Genomic DNA, 21864 nt, shown 5'->3' on the forward strand with positions numbered 1-21864 from the left:
CATTGACATCCAGGTGACATTCCCATGTTCAATTTCCATTTACGACAAAGTGCAAACCCCATATTTTAACGTTAAAGTCCCATTGACATTAAAGTACCGGTCCTGTTCAATTTCCATGTTCAATTCCCCTTGACGCTCTACAGTTCCATCCATGTTAAAATTTCCCATGTTAAATTCCCCTTGACGCCAGAGTGAATCGACTGTTTTTGCATGGTAAGTCCACTTGACGCTAGGGTGACCCCATATACTACTAATGTATCCCCTATTACTACTAACTCTAATTGTTTTAATTGTTGTGCAGGAAGGAGTTTCATGTGGGGATGACATCATGAGTTACCGCACTCGGTGACACCAACCCTAGTAATGCCATTGTGAAAAAAGGATGGAAAAGTCTCTGGTTAAAAAGGACCGTTTAAAAGATTGATTAAGAAGAAGAAGAAGATGCAGTTATCCTTTTATGACAGCTTTTCTACAATACCAATAGTCATTCACTTCTTAGTCAATGACATTTTTACATACATTGCTGAAACGTTGAACTGCAAATACTGAAGTACTGGTCAGTGAGGATTAACAACAAGGCTTCAATAAAGCACTGCTAGCAAACAGCAGACCTTTACAGATTACACAGATTGTAGTACCAGTATCAGGAAAGAATCAGCGATAGCATTGTACTTTTCACACTTCTTTACTTGTTTTCAGTCTCAGATTTATTTAATATGTTAGGAAACTTTGATAATCCCAATTGAGACGCGAATACAAGTCTCTGCAATGAGAACTCTTTCTCATGCCTCCAGTCTCAATAGAGCTTAATGTGTCGTACGATTTCAACATTTTTGTAACGATTATTGAGGCACTCCTGACTGAACAATCCCAGGCGATTATCGGCAAACTTCAGGTATATAGTATTTGTGCCTCTTTCTTCTCTTCACTCATAACGTTTTATCCCTCATCATTTATACTTTTTTCCACTGCTTATATCTTTTAGTGAACTTTCCTTATTTTCCGTTTTTGGACATTTTCATTATATTCTACATGAACAATTTATGTATCTTTCAAATTACTGTTCGCATTGAAACGTTTTAACCTGTGACTTTATCTAAGGATGAAGATTTTGAAAGTACTTATTTAATTAAAGCATTGCCATTTTGTTTAAAAATATGTAGTTGGTGTTTCATATCTGAAACAGGAAAAGATTCAGTAGTCTTCTCAAATAAAAATATTTATCCATCATTAATCGTTTCTTAATTAAGTCATCACCATGACAAAATTGGCATGCGCAAGCCACACGTGGGTCACACTAACTCGTATTCAGTATTATAACAAAGATATTATTGTTTGAATGCAAATGTTTTCTTTCACAATTAGTATTTGCCTTATTTGAACATTCTCATATTCCATAAGTTGCGTTATTTTCTTCTTTGTTCATTTTACAAGAAACTAGTAGCGTGTCGCAATATATTTCTTGATAATTCACGCAGGAATATGACATAGTGCACAATGAGTGTCCACTTCACATTATTTACGGACATTTCACAATAAATCAAGGATTTGATATTTACGCATTAGTTACTTTTAGCATACACGATACTAGTAATTAGTAATTGATGCAGAAATAGACATTTTTGGGTCGGGCCTTTATAAGCACTAGTCCGTTTTGGTCGTGGGCCTTTGGTACCGGTCCGTTTTGACCCTGATCCCATTAAATCACAATGGCGTCGGCGAGTGTGAACGTTAGTGTGGAGGCTGTGCAAGAGCACAAAATCCAAGAAGTCACCCTCGATGGACAAGAAATATATATCCCGTTAGTATTCTCAACATTTTTACATTTAAAAGTAATCTTTAGGAGCGTTGTAGCAAGTTGGTTTAATTATTCAATCCCTTTGTGTCTCATATCTGCAGCCACAAGTATGCTCGAGCCATCGGTAATGACGCACTGAATTATTTACATTCACCTCTTAAGAAGTATAGTCCTTTTACGATGATACCTCTTATTTAATTTGAAATATTAGTTATTTTATAAAAGCATGCATATCAGATGGCGCTGAGAGATTCTGTCGTATACATGTCACGCTTTACTAGCGATAACCAATGGGGGAGACTACTCTTATAGTATTCTCTCATCATTTTTTTAAATTGTTTTATTCTGATTTTAAAAACAAAGTTCATCTAGAATATAAAAAATCCACAAAACTTAGTCATTTAATTAACTGATTTAAAGTTTTAATCTGATTGTCACTTGGCAGTCTTGGACACTGTCAGCTTTGTCGGGTAATATATTTAAAGAAGAAACCTATTTTTTAAAAGTAATATGTTTCTTTTATAATAGAGAGCATTTATGTGATGTGTGCACCATATTGGATTACAATGCAGTGTGTGTAGCAATAGTATGTTTACGTTTTTTCACATATGTTTACATCAGCAACTCTAGTAGGCTTTTGTGTCGCTTTTTCTCTGTGTGAAATGTGCTGACAATGAGAAAGACATTTCATACTTCAGACTTCCCACATTATGGTATAAACATGGCAAACAGACATGACAATAGTTGGAGGAAAGATGTGCATTTGACTTTCAAATATTGGTCATTCGAACATAAAAATCAGCAATTTCCCATACACACATGTATGTGCAGGCAATTTGTATGAGTGGCAGGTTGAAATGAACATATGGTAACTTTTGCTGTTCATATAATAATTAATCAGGAATGTGTTTCCACCCCCACCCCACCTTCAGTTTGCTTTGTTCTTTTAGATTGATTGGAAATTTAATAAATTATAATGACTTGATTATGGCTACTGTTTCTCCTATCATCACGTAGTCTTAGTTTTGCCACTTTCTTTGAAGAAAACAAAAAACTTAGAACATCTTAATGGTCCATGTGTCTTTATTAACTATAGCCATGATTGATTTGCCCCAATATTATAGTGCTTTTTTTGTTGAATTATGATATCTTTTTACAAAAGATATCAAGCTTCATTGGTAGAATATGTATGTATGTTGTTTGTTTATTGAATGAATGTACATTTGTAAGCTAATTCTCAATAATGGCACTTTCAAAGTTTTCTAAGCCCGTTTGAAACAATCTCTGTACTTGTACATGAGGACAAATGCACACTTGTCTTCAAATCATACTGTTCTCATTTCTTTGTTGTGAGTAAAACATTACCATAACTAATCATACATAGCACACTTAAATACATAAAGTTACAGACATGGTTCCTTTATAGTCGGTATATGAACTAAACCCTTCTTTCCAACCGAATCAACACAGACTTGATTGCATCTATTTTTAGAAGGAGGGGTTTTCGTAATGTGTAATCACTCACTTTGCTTCATTACAACAGTCCATTGATAGGATTGCAGATTTATGATTTATTTATTTGTCTAATTACTTGTAGTAATTTTAGGAATTGGTTAAATGGTATCTGCTTTGCTGCTTTGTTTTGGATTTTCATAAATATGAGTGAAGTCAGAAAACAACTTCAACCTTACAATGCTTCTCCGTTCTCAAGAATTCCACAACATAGCATTGTCCTGTATGTTTCTGACCTACATAATTGCATAAAGTTAAACCTTAAATAACATAATACCTAGACTTTGCTTGTATATTTTTCTGAATATATTTGCCTGATGAGTTACGAAAACAGACTATCTAATAAACTAGTACTTCCCAGAAATAGCAATGTCCACCATTATTTCCCAGTTACTGGTTCACTTACAGTTTCAAACTAATTTTATGATGAAGTATATAAGAGGCAGTTCAAATATCCAGATTACCAATTCTGACCTTAAAACACTAATTGCTATTTACCTACTATTGTCAAACTTCGAAACACAAGTTTGTGTTTTATCATCGAGGGATAACGGACCGCTCCGGTGGCCTAGTGGTTAGAGCGTCCGCCTCGGATGCGGGAGGTCGTGGGTTCGATCCCCGGCCGAGTCATACCAAAGACTTACAAAAATGGTACTAACAGCTGCCTTGCTTGGCGTTCAGCATTAAGAGGTTAGTGTTAGGACTGGTTGGCCTGGTGTCAGGATAATGTGACTGGGTGGGACATCATGCTACATGTCTGCGGCATGATGCCCCAGTGCTAGACATCACTATAAACTGCCACACTGCAGACATCGTAGCGATATGACTGAAAAATTGTTAAAGCTACGTTAAAAGTCAAAATCACATCACATCACATCGAGGGATAACGTGGAAGTCAGGCAGTGATTCTATCTGATAGCTGCTAACTTACCTGGGAAAGGTTTAATGGTCAATCAGCTATCATAACATGCCTGCGAATGTGGAAGAATTTCTTTGTCGGCATAATTTATATAAAAACTAGGCCCATGTAATGATGGCTTGATGAATACATTTCACTACAACACAACACTAGAACTAACCTGGCTGAGGCAAGAGGGCATCTCAAAACATCTGGTCAGTCAATGTAGCTCTAAAAAGATTACAGGGCAAAGTCATTTTCACTTTCCTAACAGAAGAAGGCGAAGTTTACATTTGTTATGCAACTTAGTCGCTACTTCATCTGGTAGCGTGACCCCTGGAAGTGGACAAACAAGAGCTGTGTGTCATTGTAATAAAGAATGTCAAAATTAAACTCAGTGGCAACCAATAGTTCTAATCTGCAAAGTTTGTATCTGGAAGGGGACTGCACCTTTTTCTGGTGGGACTCCTATTTTGACCAAAATGGGAGTCCGTATTCCTCCTCCTAATAGAAACACCATACAGGCTGTGATGTCTGGTCTACTGTATTTCTGGGTCCTGGAGTTGCTCCTGTAGCTCCCTTGCTATTCTGTAGTGGCAAGTGTATAGGCTCTGATGGCTGGTCTACAGTGTTGTTTTGTTCAGGTATTTCCCCATTGCAATTCTTTTGCATCATGCATGTCTAATATCTGGCCAACAATTCTGGAGGAAATGCAGTTCAGAAAACATGGAGTTCGTTTGGAAGCATATCTTTCCAAAACATAGGACATTTCTCAATACTCTCAATACGAATTGATTTATCTTGTCCAGACAACAAATTCATCATGCTTTATATCACATATAACTGGCATTGAATCTGGTAATATGGTAATAATTTTCATGCCCTCTGTCAAGAGTTAACCAGCCATTATAATCCTGCAGAAAACATGATTTTTCAAGGTCAGCTTTACTCAAGTCTGAGTCTCTCAAGGGGCACGGACACCTAATCTCCAAAGATCCAACGCAACAGTAACATGATGTGATGTCCTCATGGGATGCAACAATCTTTGGATGAGTCATATAAATGACAGGATCAGAAGAACAAAATATGAAGATGCTATGATTATTATTCATTGCTTGCCTGTATTTTGGCTCATTTGTCCTAACTGCTATGAATGGATCTGAATTTTCTCAAGTCATGATTACAAATGCTTTTGATTAGGTGAGATGCTGGCTGTCTTGACCTTGTATGGCGAACTGCTTTAAATTTTGAAGCTATATTCTACCTATTCTTTGTTTCTACCATAGTCGCATATTCCAATGTATAAATACAAAAATGGCATTTTTTTCATAATCAGCAACAGGTCTGTCATTTATGTCTCTCAGTGGCGCAGGCAGTAACTAGTATACTGGAGCCTATGTTACAGTTATAGAGTCGTACAGTTTCACTGTCTCTTCTACTGCAAACATAAAGGATGTGACATAGGAGCACACTTCACCCAGAACTGCCATACATTCAGTGTGCAGTGCAGATGATCCCATTCTTCTTTGTAATAATCCATTGTTGGGTGGGCTTTTCTCTGTTTACTTGAGTAGAGTATCTAAACAAAAAATAATGACAAAATTACACATTGATTTCTTTTCCCATTCTGCATCAGTTAAATTTAAACATGTTTATGAACCCATGTTTCTGATAGATCAGGATGAAGTCTGCTTCGTGGACTATGTATTTAACTTATTTATTTTTGTAGGTGATGGCAGTGTAAAAGAAATGTATTATCTGTACTTCACTTTTACATTCACTTGTGAGCTATCTTTATGCATAAGCTTGAATGTCAGACAGTAAGAGAAAGGGTGGTGGAAACTGGATAGAGAAGGGGTGGTGGAAACATGAGAGAGAGATGTTGTGTATATTACCTTTCCCTAAACAATGTGGTATCCATTTTTCATGCACATTGCAACTTCTCTAACCCATCCAGAATTAAATTAATTGTATGCATGAAGACTTTTCCATGCCTTCATTTTCTCTAAGTTATAGGAACTCTTAGCATAAATCAGATGATTTACTTAATGTGGGTACTGAAGGCATGGGAATAAGACCTCCTCTGTACTCCACTCTTTCTTCTGTATTTCATATGGATCTAAATCATCTATCAGCCTACATTTCTATAGCCTTGCTTAGATGTACCGTCTAGTGTGTCGATGTATCTTTGCTTGTCTTGGTGTTTCACTAGCTTGGACATTGTTGTATATTCCACAGTTGCTTATCAACTACGAATATCAACCTCCGCTTGTAATCCAATATGGCTGAGTACTAATGTGTGCACATGAATCTCACATCACCAAATATGGTCTATATTTAACCAATCATAATACGGATACAGCCTTGCAACTTCCCAATTACATCATCTGAGAGCATGCATTCTACTCAGGTAATAGCTAAAGTATACATACGTTATGGCAACAATCCCAGTATCATGGGGAGATCACTCTGGCACCTATGTTGGTAGACAATTTAAGCTTACAATGCTAAATATTTCAGACAAATTTTAGCTTAAAATGCTAAATATTTTAGCCAAGGAGGGCTGGATTTATGAGTTAGTGGTAGTACTATTTAGATATCAGGATTGGGTAAAATTGGATAAAATATTGTGTCATAGGTTGAATTTTTATATTTTGTATTATGAAAACTACTGTCAAACCATGAGAAGAACAGGCTGCCTCAAAATCTTACAAGGTTTGCACTTCAGGCATAGTTAGCCTATCCATTTATGTCATTAAAACTCAGACGTTTACTGCTACCTATGCACCACCAACCAAAAGTGTCACTGGTTAAAGTTGTTTTACATTCAGATTCTAAGACCATTGCCTTGTTGACTACCACTATATAAAAACTACTATTTCACATGGTTATAACTTCAGTGTTTTAAGGGACCCCAGATGGCCAAGTGGTCTGAGGAACTTGCTTTACAAGTCACTGACATCTTAGCTCTCTCCATGTGGCTTTGCATCTCAGCTTGGCCAGTATGGGTATGTGAGAAAGCTTTCTGTTGGTTGGTGGTTATTTCCGAGGTTCATCCTCACCAAATGTACTAGCTGCAAAGTATTGCCTATCATGTGTTGAAAAATGGTGTTAAACACATAACAATAACAGTATCAGTCTTTTAACTTTAAGTTTTCTTGAAATTTTCATTATGTACTGAAAATAATACTATTTCATATGGGACTAATTGTTAAAATGAGAAACCTAAATTTTATATTTTATTTTGTTATTCACATGTCCCACTATGACAGGTAAGTGGTTGGTTAGAATTTAGGAAGAAAAATGATTGAATGACAAATAATTGTGGTTAAGTGGAGTTAGGCAATTTGTCATGTTGCTCTATTTTATATCTTGCAGTCCCTTGTCCATGTCAGAAAACTTAGCAAAGCTTGCCCACAAGATAGATTTTTACAAAGATGAGAGTGAAGACAAGGGAAAGCCTACATCTGAAGGGGAGAAAGAAGCAGAGGAGGAAGCATCAAAAGCTGCAGTCCAGCCTTCCTTATGGCCATGGGACAATATCAGGAACAAACTTAAGTAAATCCGCTTGCAGTTCTAAACTAACATGCAGTGAAATGCTATTTTAAAAGATGTGAAAAATAATAAAGGTTCATAGAGCCTATTCTGCATGAAATATAATAAACTGAGCATTAGCTAGCAACATACAAAAAACCAACATACTTCAAAATCTGTAAGCAAAACAAAAGGAAAAATGACTAATATAGCCTTTTAATACTTAATAGATATGATTATGTTCATTCATTGACAAGATTTTCAAGAAATAACAGTTTTAACAACTGAAAAATATAAAACTATGTTCAGTTCAACTACATTTGATATAATTCATTGCAAAATTAATCATTTTAATGATAAAATGGAACAGGTTGTAGTCCAAATTCTCAACTATTCCTAAAAGTTATTACTTCTTATACACTTGCCAATTTATGATATCCATCCATCTGTTCTCTTTTCATTTCCATATGATAAATTGAGTTCACTACCAATGCTGTTATCAGATATCTTGCATTTTGGTTAAGGAAGATGCTTATTGATTTTGGGGTCATTGGTCAGAGTCAGTGTAACTGAAGGAAGAATAATGGTCTTAATAGCATTAATAAATTACCTGCAATTATTGCATTGCCATGTATTATTCTGGTCTTCATCCAACTTCAACAGTTGGAATATCATCCTTCTTTTCTGGTTAGAGCATCCACCTCAGATGTGGGAGATTGTGGGTTCAAACTCCAGCTGAATCACTCCAAAGACTTCTAAAAATGGTACTAACAGCTGCCTTGCTAGGCACTTAGCATTAAGAGAATAGTGTTTGGACTGGTCGACCTGGTGTCAGGATAATGTGACTGGGTGGGACTTGATGCTGCATGTCTGTGGCATGATGCTCAGTGCTAGACATCACTATAAACTGTGACACAGAAGACATCATAGTAATGACTGAAAACTTGTTAAAGCTACGTTAAAAATCCAAATCACACACACTCACTCATCTTTCTTTTCCTTGGACTATGTGCATATGTACATGTATGTCTTAGGCACATGGCACTTCATCACTTAAAGTTTCTTTTGACAGTTCTACTGACAGTTGCATTGTTTTCAATTATATTGGATATTTTCTTCCTATTTCTTGCCTAACTTTTTTGTTTATATGTCCCATTTTGTTGATTTTGAGGGTTCGAGTACATCACTAACTAAACAGTGCTTCTTGTGGTGTTTCATCCCACTAATAATAAATAATTTATACCCAATTCTTCTGGTGTGTTGTTTTATTATATTCCTTTCAGTTGAAAAAAATGCCCCTGGGTCAGGCACGGGCCACTTTCTCCAGGGCATTGGCCAGATACGTGATTGTTTTAAAACAACAAATGGATGTAAATTAGTGGATAAAACCAGGTGACATGCTGAGTGCAGCCCTATGGGCTGTAATTTGCTCATCCCTGCTCTGTGAGTTGGTAAATATAGGCATCAAAAGGCAGCACTGGACACATACTTTACACAGATGGCTTCCCCAAATGTTGTTTGTGGACTGACATGGTTTGTGATTTGGCAGAAATAAGAGTCCTGTTTCTTCCTTTTTCTCACTGCAGGATGCACTCATTGCCAGGAAGAGTCTACAACATTTCCCATTGTAAGTTTTAGTAAGAGATATGTCTGGGATTAAAAAAATACTCACTTCCACTAATCTGATACTTGCTTGGAATGTGTCTGTTCCTGAGATTAGTGGTGTTTCCTGGCATCAAGAATGTGTCAGTCCCCAGTACAAGGAAAGCTCAATCATCATCTGGCTCAAGTAGACCAGGATTTAAATCAAGGACCCCTTGTTCATTGAAGTTCCACAAACAGAGATTTGCTATATCTGCATCATCTAGGCACTGATCACTGTGGAATATGTCAAGTGACAGTCATACAAGGTCTGTCACTGTGCACCAAGTTACTAGTCTCCTTAGTGATATGTTCAGAGTTTCAGTTTTCAGTCTCAGGTCACTAATCATGGATCACTGAGTGCTGGGCTTGACATAGGTGGATGGTCCCAAGCATAGAGTGACTTATGTAAGGCATTGAACACAGATGTGAAGACCAGGTACCAGGTTGTGACCACTAGTCTAGCAGAGGGATCAATTCAATAACTACACTCTCCCTATGTTTCCAGTTAATCCCTGTGGGGAACAGGCTTCCAGTTTGAAGACCAGTGTTGGGGAAGGTTTGGTGTTTGATACCCCTCTGTTCTTGACATTTTCATTCAACCCCTATAGAGCTTGCAGAATCTCAGCACCTATTGGTAAGTCTGCTATGCTTCTTTTTCCAACCAAGACACCATGGAAGACATTGTCATGGCTCCATGGCTTTGAGGATTAGGCTCATCTAACTCATCCCTGTCAACTTTTGCTTCAGTATTGAGGGATGGGGAAGGAGACTATCACTTGCTACCTCTTTTGCCACTGAGAGGAAATTGCCAATTCCTTTCTCAAGAGAGGAAGGCTCTTCAGACTGGTCCTATTCCCTCCAATTCCTAATCACCTTCTTCTCACACAATAAGCCAGTTGATGTAGGAGGATGAGTGAAGGTTTAATTAACATTTACCTTGTACTTCACCCAGATTTGTATCCTAAACTTTTGGGAGTGTTGGAGGCTTTATCAGGCACCACCTAAGTCGGACCTGTTGCTTCCGAGCTATTGAGGGAGCTGACTGAAACTGTCTTGAGGCATGGACCAGGACCCATATCCCCTTAAAGGCTTTGAGTCTTTGGAACTGAAGGTGCAGACACTAGTTGCCATAGCCTTGCGTGTAGATCATTTTTCGGCTGCCTCCTTCAGTTTTTTGCAGAGATTGTTAAAGGCCATTGCCAAGACATCAACATATACGTTTGATGTGCTTGGCACTCTCAGCAGAACTCCTTAACACAAAACAAGTGCTATCCTTCTTGATACAGAGACATTCTAATCCCTGCAGTGGCATCAAGATTTGAGAGACCAGCAACATTGGACAATGGCTGTGGTACTGGACACTGCTAAACTGGCAAAACAATGTCCCCATTCAGATTTCTATGATTCCCTCTTATCACTGCTTTGAGCAGGGTAACACTAAAAACTGAAATAAGTCCCATTTTAAAACTCTTTCTACTCATCTTTCTCATGAAGAGATGACTGAAGGAGCCAGTTGAAGAAGTCTGTAACCCCCCCCCCTTCCATAAAGGAGGGAGACAGTTGCTCCTAAGGAGTTACACCCTCTTCTGCCAAGTACTCCTCTTCCCCCCAACCCAGCAGATGCCAGATTAAGCTAGGGCCCCAGGTGGCAGAGTGATTTAAGATCACTTATGTCCATGTGAGTTTCAAGTGGCTCGAACAAGGTAGGTATGTGAGAAAGCTTGCCAGTTGCTTCCCATGTATCAGGTTTCTAGCCTGTGAATGGCTGTATCATTTGCAACGGACATTGCTACATCATAGTCACTATGGACCACATGTTGATCTATCTAAGTAATCAGTGGGAACTTATGCCCCTTCTCTCTGTTTGAAACTCTGTCACCTCCTATGTTGGAGGATATCACTCTCAGAGTTTGAATATCCTGGCACACAGCTTGGCCAGACAGGTGAGCAGTTCTCATGGAATGGTCTGTACATCTGTTGGTGGCAGCAGAGACACTTCTTTATCTATGATTAAGGACATTGATAGATTTGTTTGCAATGAGGCTGAACAATAATCTTCCGCTTTATATCTCTTTTATTGCAAGACCAGAGGGCATTGTCATTGGTTGCATTTAGTCTAAGGTGAGATTGACTGTATGCTTAAACCTTCCCACCTTTCGGAATAATCCTTCAGGTTCTTCATTAAGTAAGGACTTCCAAGTCATGGCTCATATTGTGGTCCCTGTGATTTTGGTTCATTGATCTCCAAGACCTGTTGGTTGATGATCCAAGGGAGGGATCTGCTGTATCAATTACATATTATTTTTTTTTCTTTTCAATTGAAAATGATTGTTCAGGAGCTAAAGGAATTGGGCAGTAATAACAGGTAAGTATTACGTAATTAAAATTGGGTTTATGTACTCCACACCCCAACTATTAGTTCTGCATCATAGACCAGGACCAAACTTTGTAGATGGCTTGCACTTGGGGGAAATTATGTGTATTGATTTTGGGGTTGTAAGGTCAAACATCCATCTCAGTGACTGAAAGAAGAAAAAAACGTTTCTGTACAGTAACAAGTTCGCCATTAGAGACCTGGACTAAATGTTGTGGATGGCTTGCACGTGGAGTAAATTAAGAAGCAAATGTTCAACAGTCAAGGCCACCTACATAATTTGAATCCTATTGGTTGTGGATTCAAATGTTTGAAGGTCAATTCCACAAACAGGAAAATAAGAAAGATAGTTTTTACACAAAGTCCTCAGACTTATACCTTCACCATAGTTTTTGGGTGGCTTAAATGTTGGACATGAATGAAGTCTGTTGATTATGGGATCAGAAGCTCAAATGTTACAGTCACTAAATGAAGAAAAATGTTTTTTTGCATAATAACTTTAGTTACAGATAATTTACCTGGACCAAAAGTGTTTAAAAGGCTTGCACTTAGGTTCAGAAAAGGCCTTTTGAATTTAGGGTCAAAAGGTCTAAAGTGTCTGTCATTTGTGATTCAAAGAACTATGAGTTTTTCAAAGTAACTTTTGTAAAAGAATAAGTTCCTTGATCAAACTTTGTTAAACACTATGAAGACATATAATGTATCATTCATCATACTTTTATTTGGAACTATTAAACACTGGGCAGACATATTGTACCATTCATCGTACTCTTGGTTAGAACTATTAAACACTGGGCAGACATATTGTACCATTCATCATACTCTTGGTTAGAACTATTAAACACTGGGCAGACATAATATACCATTCATTACACTCTTGTTAAGAACTATTAAACACTAGGCAGACATATAATGTATCATTCATCATACTTGTATTTAGAACAGTTAAACACTGGGCAGACATATTGTACCATTCATCATACTCTTGTTAAGAACTATTAAACACTGGGCAGACATATTGTACCATTCATCATACTCTTGTTTAGAACTATTAAACACTGGGCAGACATATAATGTATCATTCATCATACTTGTATTTAGAACTGTTAAACACTGGGCAGACATAATATACCATTCATTACACTCTTGTTAAGAACTATTAAACACTGGGCAGACATATAATGTATCATTCATCATACTTTTATTTGGAACTATTAAACACTGGGCAGACATAATATACCATTCATTACACTCTTGTTTAGAACTATTAAACACTGGGCAGACATATTGTACCATTCGTCATACTCTTGTTTAGAACTATTAAACACTAGGCAGACATATAATGTATCATTCATCATACTCTTGTTTAGAACTATTAAACACTGGGCAGACATAATATACCATTCATTACACTCTTGTTTAGAACTATTAAACACTGGGCAGACATTGTACCATTCATCATACTCTTGTTTAGAACTATTAAACACTGGACAGACATATAATGTATCATTCATCATACTTGTATTTAGAACTGTTAAACACTGGGCAGACATATTGTACCATTCATCATACTCTTGTTAAGAACTATTAAACACTGGGCAGACATAATATACCATTCATTACACTCTTGTTAAGAACTTTTAAACACTGGGCAGACATATAATGTATCATTCATCATACTTTTATTTGGAACTATTAAACACTGGGCAGACATAATATACCATTCATTACACTCTTGTTTAGATCTATTAAACACTGGGCAGACATATTGTAGCATTCATCATACTCTTGTTTAGAACTATTAAACACTGGGCAGACATATAATGTATCATTCATCATACTTGTATTTAGAACAGTTAAACACTGGGCAGACACATTGTACCATTCATCATACTCTTGTTTAGAACTATTAAACACTGGGCAGACATATTGTACCATTCATCATACTCTTGTTAAGAACTATTAAACACTGGGCAGACATAATATACCATTCATTAAACTCTTGTTAAGAACTATTAAACACTGGGCAGACATATAATGTATCATTCATCATACTTTTATTTGGAACTATTAAACACTGGGCAGACATAATATACCATTCATTACACTCTTGTTTAGAACTATTAAACACTGGGCAGACACATTGTACCATTCATTACACTCATGTTAAGAACTATTAAACACTAGGCAGACATATAATGTATCATTCATCATACTTTTATTTAGAACTATTAAACACTGGGCAGACATATTGTACCATTCATCATACTCTTGATTAGAACTATTAAACACTGGGCAGACATATAATGTATAATTATTCATCGTACTTGTATTTAGAACTGTTAAACACTGGGCAGACATATAATGTATCATTCATCATACTCTTGTCTAGGAATATTAAACACTGGGCAGACATATTGTACCATTCATTATACTCGTGTTTTGGAGTCTTAAACACTTGCAGATATATAATGTACTCTATTCTAGGGGTACAAATTGGGTTATGGAGTAATGGTTCATAGTCACTGTTTCTTTGGTGATGTGTATATTGTGAATGAATTCCATTTTAGTTCATTGGTAACTTTGACAGGGGTGCCTTGACAGAAATGAGTGTATTGCTGGATGTCCTTAACATTTCCAAGGAGAAACGTTACATGTTGTTAGATCATGTATCCCAAGATGCTCCTGAGGCTAAGTCAGCCATACAGCTAATGGCCAAGAAGAAGGTATCTTGTTTGTTCCTGTCATTTCTTTTGTATAATCACAATATTATACTGTGTATAAAAATGACAATGAATTTTTTGTCCATGTTTCAGATGGTTCACTCTGACGTATAAAAAAATCAAGTCAGTCATCATATTTAGGGTCATGTATTGAAACTGTTAAATTCACAGAGATTCTTTGTCTTTAGATTCGAATTGCAGTATAAAATATACATGAAAACATTCTGAAAAGTATGTTTTTATGTTGTTTGTAAATTAGTGCTTAATTAAGTAATAATAATAATTGTGTGGAGTCTGTGCTAATAATTTAAGCAGAAATGGTCCTAGAATGGGTGATTTTCATTAAGTCATTGAAGAGTGATTGTCTTTTTCCAAAGACATATATAGTTCCTGAGAGTCTGTTAAATACCAACCTGTCAGCATTTATCAGGCTGTTGAGATCACAAGTTCCAGATCTGCCAACTCTTAAGATTTTGACTTAAGTCTCACGAAAATTATCATTGCCAAAAAATCCGGATAATTGGTTCATCTGTTTCTTTTTTGGATCCAGATTTCATCTTAGAATTAGTGAAATTAGTCAGGGAACCAGACTAATTTTACAGCAGAACCCCAGATGCTTTAACCCTTTACCTCATACAACCGTCTTTGGTCGCCTCTACAAAAGTCGCATCAAAGCGACGTTTGATGCTTCTACAAAAGTCCCATGGAAGCGCCTTTTGACGTCGGCTGTAAACATCAGCCATTTAAGCCAGTTTTCGTAGCGCCACCTTCGGGAAAAACTCCTTATTAGATACTACATTCATTTCTGTGAATGACAATTACGTCAGATCACGTGGTCACTGTTTATGTACTGGTCGATATCTCCTATTTAATGTAACTGGGTCGTAATCTCCAATCTCCAAAATGGCGGTTTTGGATTTCATTCAGTACTTACGAAGTTTTCATGATTAGAATCACAACTATGAAAGATTCAATAACCTAGGTAAAGGCTCTGATATTGATATAGGCTGCAATTAGTTTTTATAAATTATCAAATTTAGATGACTTAGTGATGTAGACACAGACGAAAAACTTGTAAATTTCGAGTATGAGAAATGGCAGCTACGGTTGGTCACACGGCCTCACTGACATGACGGTGAACGAGTTCTCTCCAGATTTTAAAGCACATAACAAATTCTTCCGTGATAAATAATTACACAGCTATAAGAATCGGACTTTACTCTTAAATTGTTCCACATATAATAGATGTGTACCAAAAATGTAAAATGGTTAAAATTGCTGTTAAACGTAACATACACTACATTGCTTAATAGTTCACAGGCAAGCTATGCGTATGCGGTCGACTAGGTAACATGTTTTCTATTTATAGCGAGCTGCACTTTGTCACTATGCTCTATGAGGTAAAGGGTTAAACTACCTGTTTGTTCATGATAAGCATCTGCATGATCAAACTGTTGATTATAGAATTTTTAAAAATGGCATCCAGAAAGCCATGCATGTGTAAGATGAAAGGGAAAATAAGCTTCTAGAAAAGTGTTAATAATCAACACAGAAGAATAAAAGGAGTATTAAGATTCTTGTGAATGAACACTGGAAAGGACACAATTACATTTATTGGACATCGTGTTGCAATATGAATTTGTCTCATGGCTGGAGATATGATTGCCATCATCATATGAAATGGAAAAGAATTTCCAAGAATTATATCAAGTTGAGAGATAGCAACAAGCCATTGAGCTGCATAGGGTTTGGAACTAGAGTTTGTGCAACTGTGCTAGTGGTAAATAAAGTCTATGTGTACTTTACAAACTTTCAGTTGAACATGATAGTTATCACTGATGGGTCGAACTTTTAATTACGCTTTCCAGCTTTACAATAGCAGTTATTGATATTTTGTTACACCTTACTGAAATCTGGTCAATCTTACGGAAAAAAAATCAACTGCCTTACTGAGACAGACTCGTCAGGGTTGGCAGGTCTGCATGTTCTTTGTATTCACATTCCAAGTCCTTTCATGCATGCTGAATTAAAATTAGGTACAAATTATACTGAGCCAAGGAAGTTTTGTGCATCATTCTGTCCTCAGTGAAAATTTAGTCCAAAATATACATAACACCAATCTGAAACATTGCTGCTGTTTGTTGTTAATTTCTCTCCATAATTTTTCATGCCTTGGTGGAAGCTCAGCATGTCAATCACTTTTGCGTCAGTCTGCATGTCCATTCATAGATCTGACCACCCATATATTATTAATTTAACATTTTTTAGATGACTATGGTATAAGTTGGATGTCCCTGAATTTCCTTCTTGTACCTGTTCTAATCATAGGTAATATATTCGACAGATTGGGTAATTTGACAGAGTAATATCTGATCTTATTACCATTAAGCCCACCCACCCATCTCCACAAATGCTAGTTGCCCTGCTGTTGCATTGTTCAAGCTTAATTTGGTGAACATTCAGTATAAGAGTAAAGAGGAGGTAATCTGAGAATTTCTTCCCCTTTTCTGTATGATGTGTCATGGTGGAAAAACATCTTTTGTCTTTCAATGAGGGCTGGATTTAGTAACTTGCAAAATTTATTTTCCTGATGTTAATTGGATTGGATAAATATTCTCAGAGGCTATAAAATGTCCTTTCATGATTCACTTAGGTTAAGTTAGTTATTTAAAGAAAACATTGGAAAAGGCTCTTTCAGTTGAAGTATCTCCCAATTTTTCCTGCCTGAGGCTTTGAAGAGCATGTCCAGAATTTATTACATGTACATTGAAAACTGTCCCTGAAAGATACTGAAAGAATTGTATAGTGTGTTATATGAGGTGTAATGATTCCAGGGTTCCCACTCTACCAGGAAATCGGGAAAATGTCGGGAGAAATGATAATGTTTTCCTGACCATGAAAAGTCCTTTGCAAATATTGATGAAAGTATGGAAAAACGGGGGAATCTTCTGCCAACACTTGACACCAGAAACAATTATGTAATTGAATCATAACTGAACTGTGATAGGAAATTTTTATTTTGTATAACATGCAAATTGACATTTATCTTAATTTACAACTGATTATTCCAATCTGTTTAGAATTAAATGTTTGAAAGGAAACAAATATTTATGTTCATTTTGTTGTTTTCTTGTACCATTTTAAGCAGGTGAGGCAAGAAAAGTTAGAATTTTTATTATGTACATTGAAATGACTTTACATGTCAATTTACAGGAATATACACTAGTTGAACTTGTTCCATGTAATACATTTTGTGGGTTAGTGCATTTCTGACTTAGATGTTTTGCCAGTTTCGAAATAGAATCATATCTGATTTTTACAAATGCATGTTTTATAAGCTAAAATGTTTCTGAATTCACTCATTAATGGTCATCTTTGAACCTTGATTTTTAAAAAAATTTTATCCTGGAAATTTATCTTTAAAAAGCGTGGGAACCATGTGATTCATATATATGTATCCATACAATACAATACCGTATATACTTTCTTATAAGACAAGTCCAACAGAAAAACATCATCAACCCAAATCTGCTGGTGCATTATAAGATGGCAGATCTGGGTCTGTGCAGTTTGTTAGGAGTAACCAGTAGAACAGACAACGTTGACCCTAATCTGCAGGCACATTATGCTACGGCAGATGAGGATCTATGTTGTTTGCAGTTGGACTTGACTTATAAGCAAGTACATTTACTAGTGGGACCTCACATGTACAGTTCTGAAATTATTTGCACTGAATTGGACTTTTTGATATTCATTTAGAACAGGTCACCTCATTACATATACATTGCTGACTCGTCCATTAATATCATTCATACAGAATAGGGACCTCATACATAAGGTGGAGCATATACTGGTATGTTCATCTCTGTCTGTACATTTATCTATTAACAATTTGTTTACTGTGTGGTAAGTTGGATTTGTGCTTTGCATACAGATGGGAACCCATACCTGCCAACCACTAAATTTTTGATGTAATCATTACACTGTTTTTCATTGAACTGCATCTTATACTCGCTTGCCTATGGATTATGCTTTTTTGATACGTATATATAAAAAAAATAGGAAAACGATGTCATTTTTATTATGATCTTTTCAATCTTGCATGTTTAAATTTAAATAATCTGGAAAAGAAGCATGGATTAAGATTATGCCTGTCCATTGTAGAGCTACATGTACTTTCCTAAACCTTTCACAATGTTCTATTTTTAGCAATTATATACAAATTTTTAGGAGAGTACATTGGCTTCTTTAGTTCGAAAACTTACCTTGTTAATGGCTGATAAATGTTAGAGGAGGGAGATCAGACTTTAAATCATGACAGATTGGAAAAAGGACAAGTCATTACTGCTTTACAAACTGAATTTAAAAAAAAGAGTCATGTAATACAGTATGAGAACATCGTCACACACATAGTAGTGTTTGTCAAGTTGACTTTACAATCACTTGGCAAGAGTTAGACATGTAGACTGGTTACAGTGTGTGTTGTATATATAGTTTCTCAGTATGCTTTGTGTTTGTATTCTGGTATTATTTTGCTTCTTTGTGTCAGGATTGTATCGAGAACTTTAATCAGTTGCAGATCCAGGTTAATAGCAAAAATAAATGTTCATTTTTCATTCAGTTTATTATAATTATTATGCAGTAATATATGTTAAACTTTTTATGCATGGATTATGTTCTTTTGCCTCATAGGTTATGCTCACACCTCTCTAGGGCAGTGATTCACACACCCCAGGTCGCAACCCAGTGAGGATGTTCGGGGGGGTGGGGTGGGGTTTGCAGATGGTTGCCAGGATTTTCTTTGAGAGAGTGGCAAAACTTATTTAAAAAATGTGGAAAGGGTAGTGCGGCTCAGAAAAAAATATATATTAGGGTCACAGTCATATGATTTAAATGTTTGAAGTAAAAGGTAATGGTCACTATGATCTGAGGAAACAAAATGGTTTCTCAGCAAATAGCTAGAGTTCTGCTAAAATTTTACTTCAGAATAATATATTACTCTTGATATTAGTTCATTTTATGTCTAAAGATCAAAGGTCATGGTCACTTTGTCACAGGGAAAGGTTTTTGCATAATAGCTTTTGTTCTACAAAATTATTATAACATGTATTATGTTTTGTTCATGGTATTCTTGTTTTGATCATTTGTTTAAAGTCATGTAGAAAAGGTGAACTAAATATTGTTGCTGTTTGATTTGAGTAGATCTGTTCAGATAAATGACTGGAAGTGTTGATAGTAAATCATTCTTTGTTATAATCATGACTTCAGAGACTCTATTTACAATTTCTAATGAGAGTGCTTACAAAAGAAGTGACTCTTGCAGTCTTGTTATAATCATGACTTCAGAGACTCTATTTACAATTTCTAATGAGAGTGCTTACAAAAGAAGTGACTCTTGCAGTCTTGCAGATCTTTATAGTATCCACAAACTCTTCACATAAAAAAAATGGCCCAGCCATTAAGATGACATTTGACTACTGTTGTTCACATATTGTCTGATCTCACCAAACCTCAAATTCACAGTTTTCTATGTAACTTATCTCGTAACTTCTTTTCAGGGTCTGCAGTCTGCAGCAGGTGTATTGTTAGCTGGTGCTGAAAGATTGAAAAAGTCACAGCAGGAAATAGGGACCAGACCACAGAATGAGTTTCACATTGAACTTTTAAAACTACGGCAAAACTGGCGTCTGAAGAAAGTGGGAAAGACCATTTTGGGGGATCTAAGTTACAAGTCTGGTAATAACATAGCTTGTGCCTTGTTCATATTGTCTCAGTTGTCATAGATGAAACAGATTCTGTGTTATAAAATTAGGAATGTACAGTTATCTTTTTACTTTGCTACATGTGTGTTCATTTTATAATGTTATAAACATGGTGCAATTTATTGGTCACTTTTCTGCTGCCAGTGCCAACTCAATTATTGCCATTAGCAAATGTGAAAATTTTGCATTAATGTTTATAGTTGCTGTATTCATGTGAAAATCAGTGATACTGTTACTGACATGCTAGGAGTTTATTTCTCACCTACTTATGCAAATTGGTAAATCATTGTAAAGTTTTGCATGAAAGTTTTTGAATGTAATGTATCTTCTGCATCATGGGCTGCATTCAGCTGAAACTTTAGATTAATATAACTATGGCTCTAAAGTTTATACACAAATATGCTAGCAGTTCTGTCTCTTGCTTGTCTCACTTGCTTAAGCAAAGATCTTGGTTCACCATTGTGAACAGAATTTAAATTTCTTAATGAAATGTTTGAAATCTCAGGTCTTTAACATCAGGTACTTTATTCAACTGAAATTCACAATAATATAAGTTTAGGTCTTGGGTTTGTATGCTGATATGCAAGGAGTTGCCATTTTGCATGCCTCATATTTAACTTTATTGTCAACACATTAATTTTTTGTGAAAGTTAAAAAAAAGTCAGAGACATTGGTTATAATGACAAGCACACAGACACTGTTGGGACGTGTTTTTTCAAAACACTTTGTGTAAAGGTAGGTAATTACTCTTTCTGAGGGGGCCCTGAGTGGCCGAGTGGACTAAAGCGCTCTCCATTACGGATCACTGCCATCTCACCTCTGACTGCGTGGGTTCGAGTGTCGAATTCGGCTAATGTGGGTAAGTGAGAAAGCTTGCTAGTAGCTTCTCGTGGGTCGGGGGTTTTCCGGGGTTCTTCCTGCACCATTAATACTGGCCGCCACATATAGCCTACCGTGTGCTGAAAAATGGCGTTAAACCCTACAACAACAACTACAACTCTTTTCTGAAGTAATGAATCTTTTTCTTTAATTAGTAAATTAATAAATTTTAAATTTCCAGAAATTTGAGTTCTTTAACTGATCAAGGACTTTTATTGGACAAATTAACATAATATGTTAAGTCTTTATAAAAGAGTTCTGTCAGTCAGTTTGTTTTATAGCTTTTACATATTGGTATAATCTCTACTAATCAATTTGAAATGTTCTTGCAGCTCAAAATTGAGGTACATATAAATAATGATAAGGTTAGGTTTATTGCTTTTTCTACAACATATCCATTACTTACAAATGATTTCACTAAAAACAGATCTATACATTTTGTTTACTTAATTGAATGTTTTGAGAATGCTTTGATCCAGTTGAAAATGGAAGAAAGGAGCTATTAGCCTACATGTTATCATATTTAATTCTAAAACTAACTAGACTTTTAAAATGTTCTGTTATGTACATTTCAACTGCACCGGTGGCCTAAATATTAGAGTGTCCGCTTCGGATGTGGGAGGTCGTGGGTTCGATCCCTAGCCAAATCATACCATAGACTTACATAAATGATAGTAACAGCTGCCTTGCTTGGTGCTCAGCCTTAAGAGGTTAGTGTTAGGACTGGTCGGCCTGGTGTC

General features: G+C 36.1%; 1 protein-coding gene across 1 annotated transcript in view; it reads left to right on the top strand.

Moving 5' to 3' along the window:
• Positions 1-1689: 1689 nt before the first annotated feature.
• The window catches only part of LOC149808342 (mediator of RNA polymerase II transcription subunit 17-like), a 73976-nt gene continuing 53801 nt past the window's right edge, over positions 1690-21864 (top strand). Inside the window, exons 1-4 of the mRNA XM_089975907.1 lie at positions 1690-1801; positions 7587-7766; positions 14351-14486; positions 20042-20219. Coding sequence (XP_089832033.1) covers positions 1710-1801; positions 7587-7766; positions 14351-14486; positions 20042-20219 — 586 coding nt within the window. The 5' untranslated portion in view covers positions 1690-1709. The remainder of the gene's footprint in view (positions 1802-7586; positions 7767-14350; positions 14487-20041; positions 20220-21864) is intronic.

Source organism: Sinohyriopsis cumingii, chromosome 1 (assembly GCF_028554795.1).
Source record: "Sinohyriopsis cumingii isolate HCF-2022 chromosome 1, ASM2855479v2, whole genome shotgun sequence".
NCBI classification, from domain to species: domain Eukaryota; kingdom Metazoa; phylum Mollusca; class Bivalvia; order Unionida; family Unionidae; genus Sinohyriopsis; species Sinohyriopsis cumingii.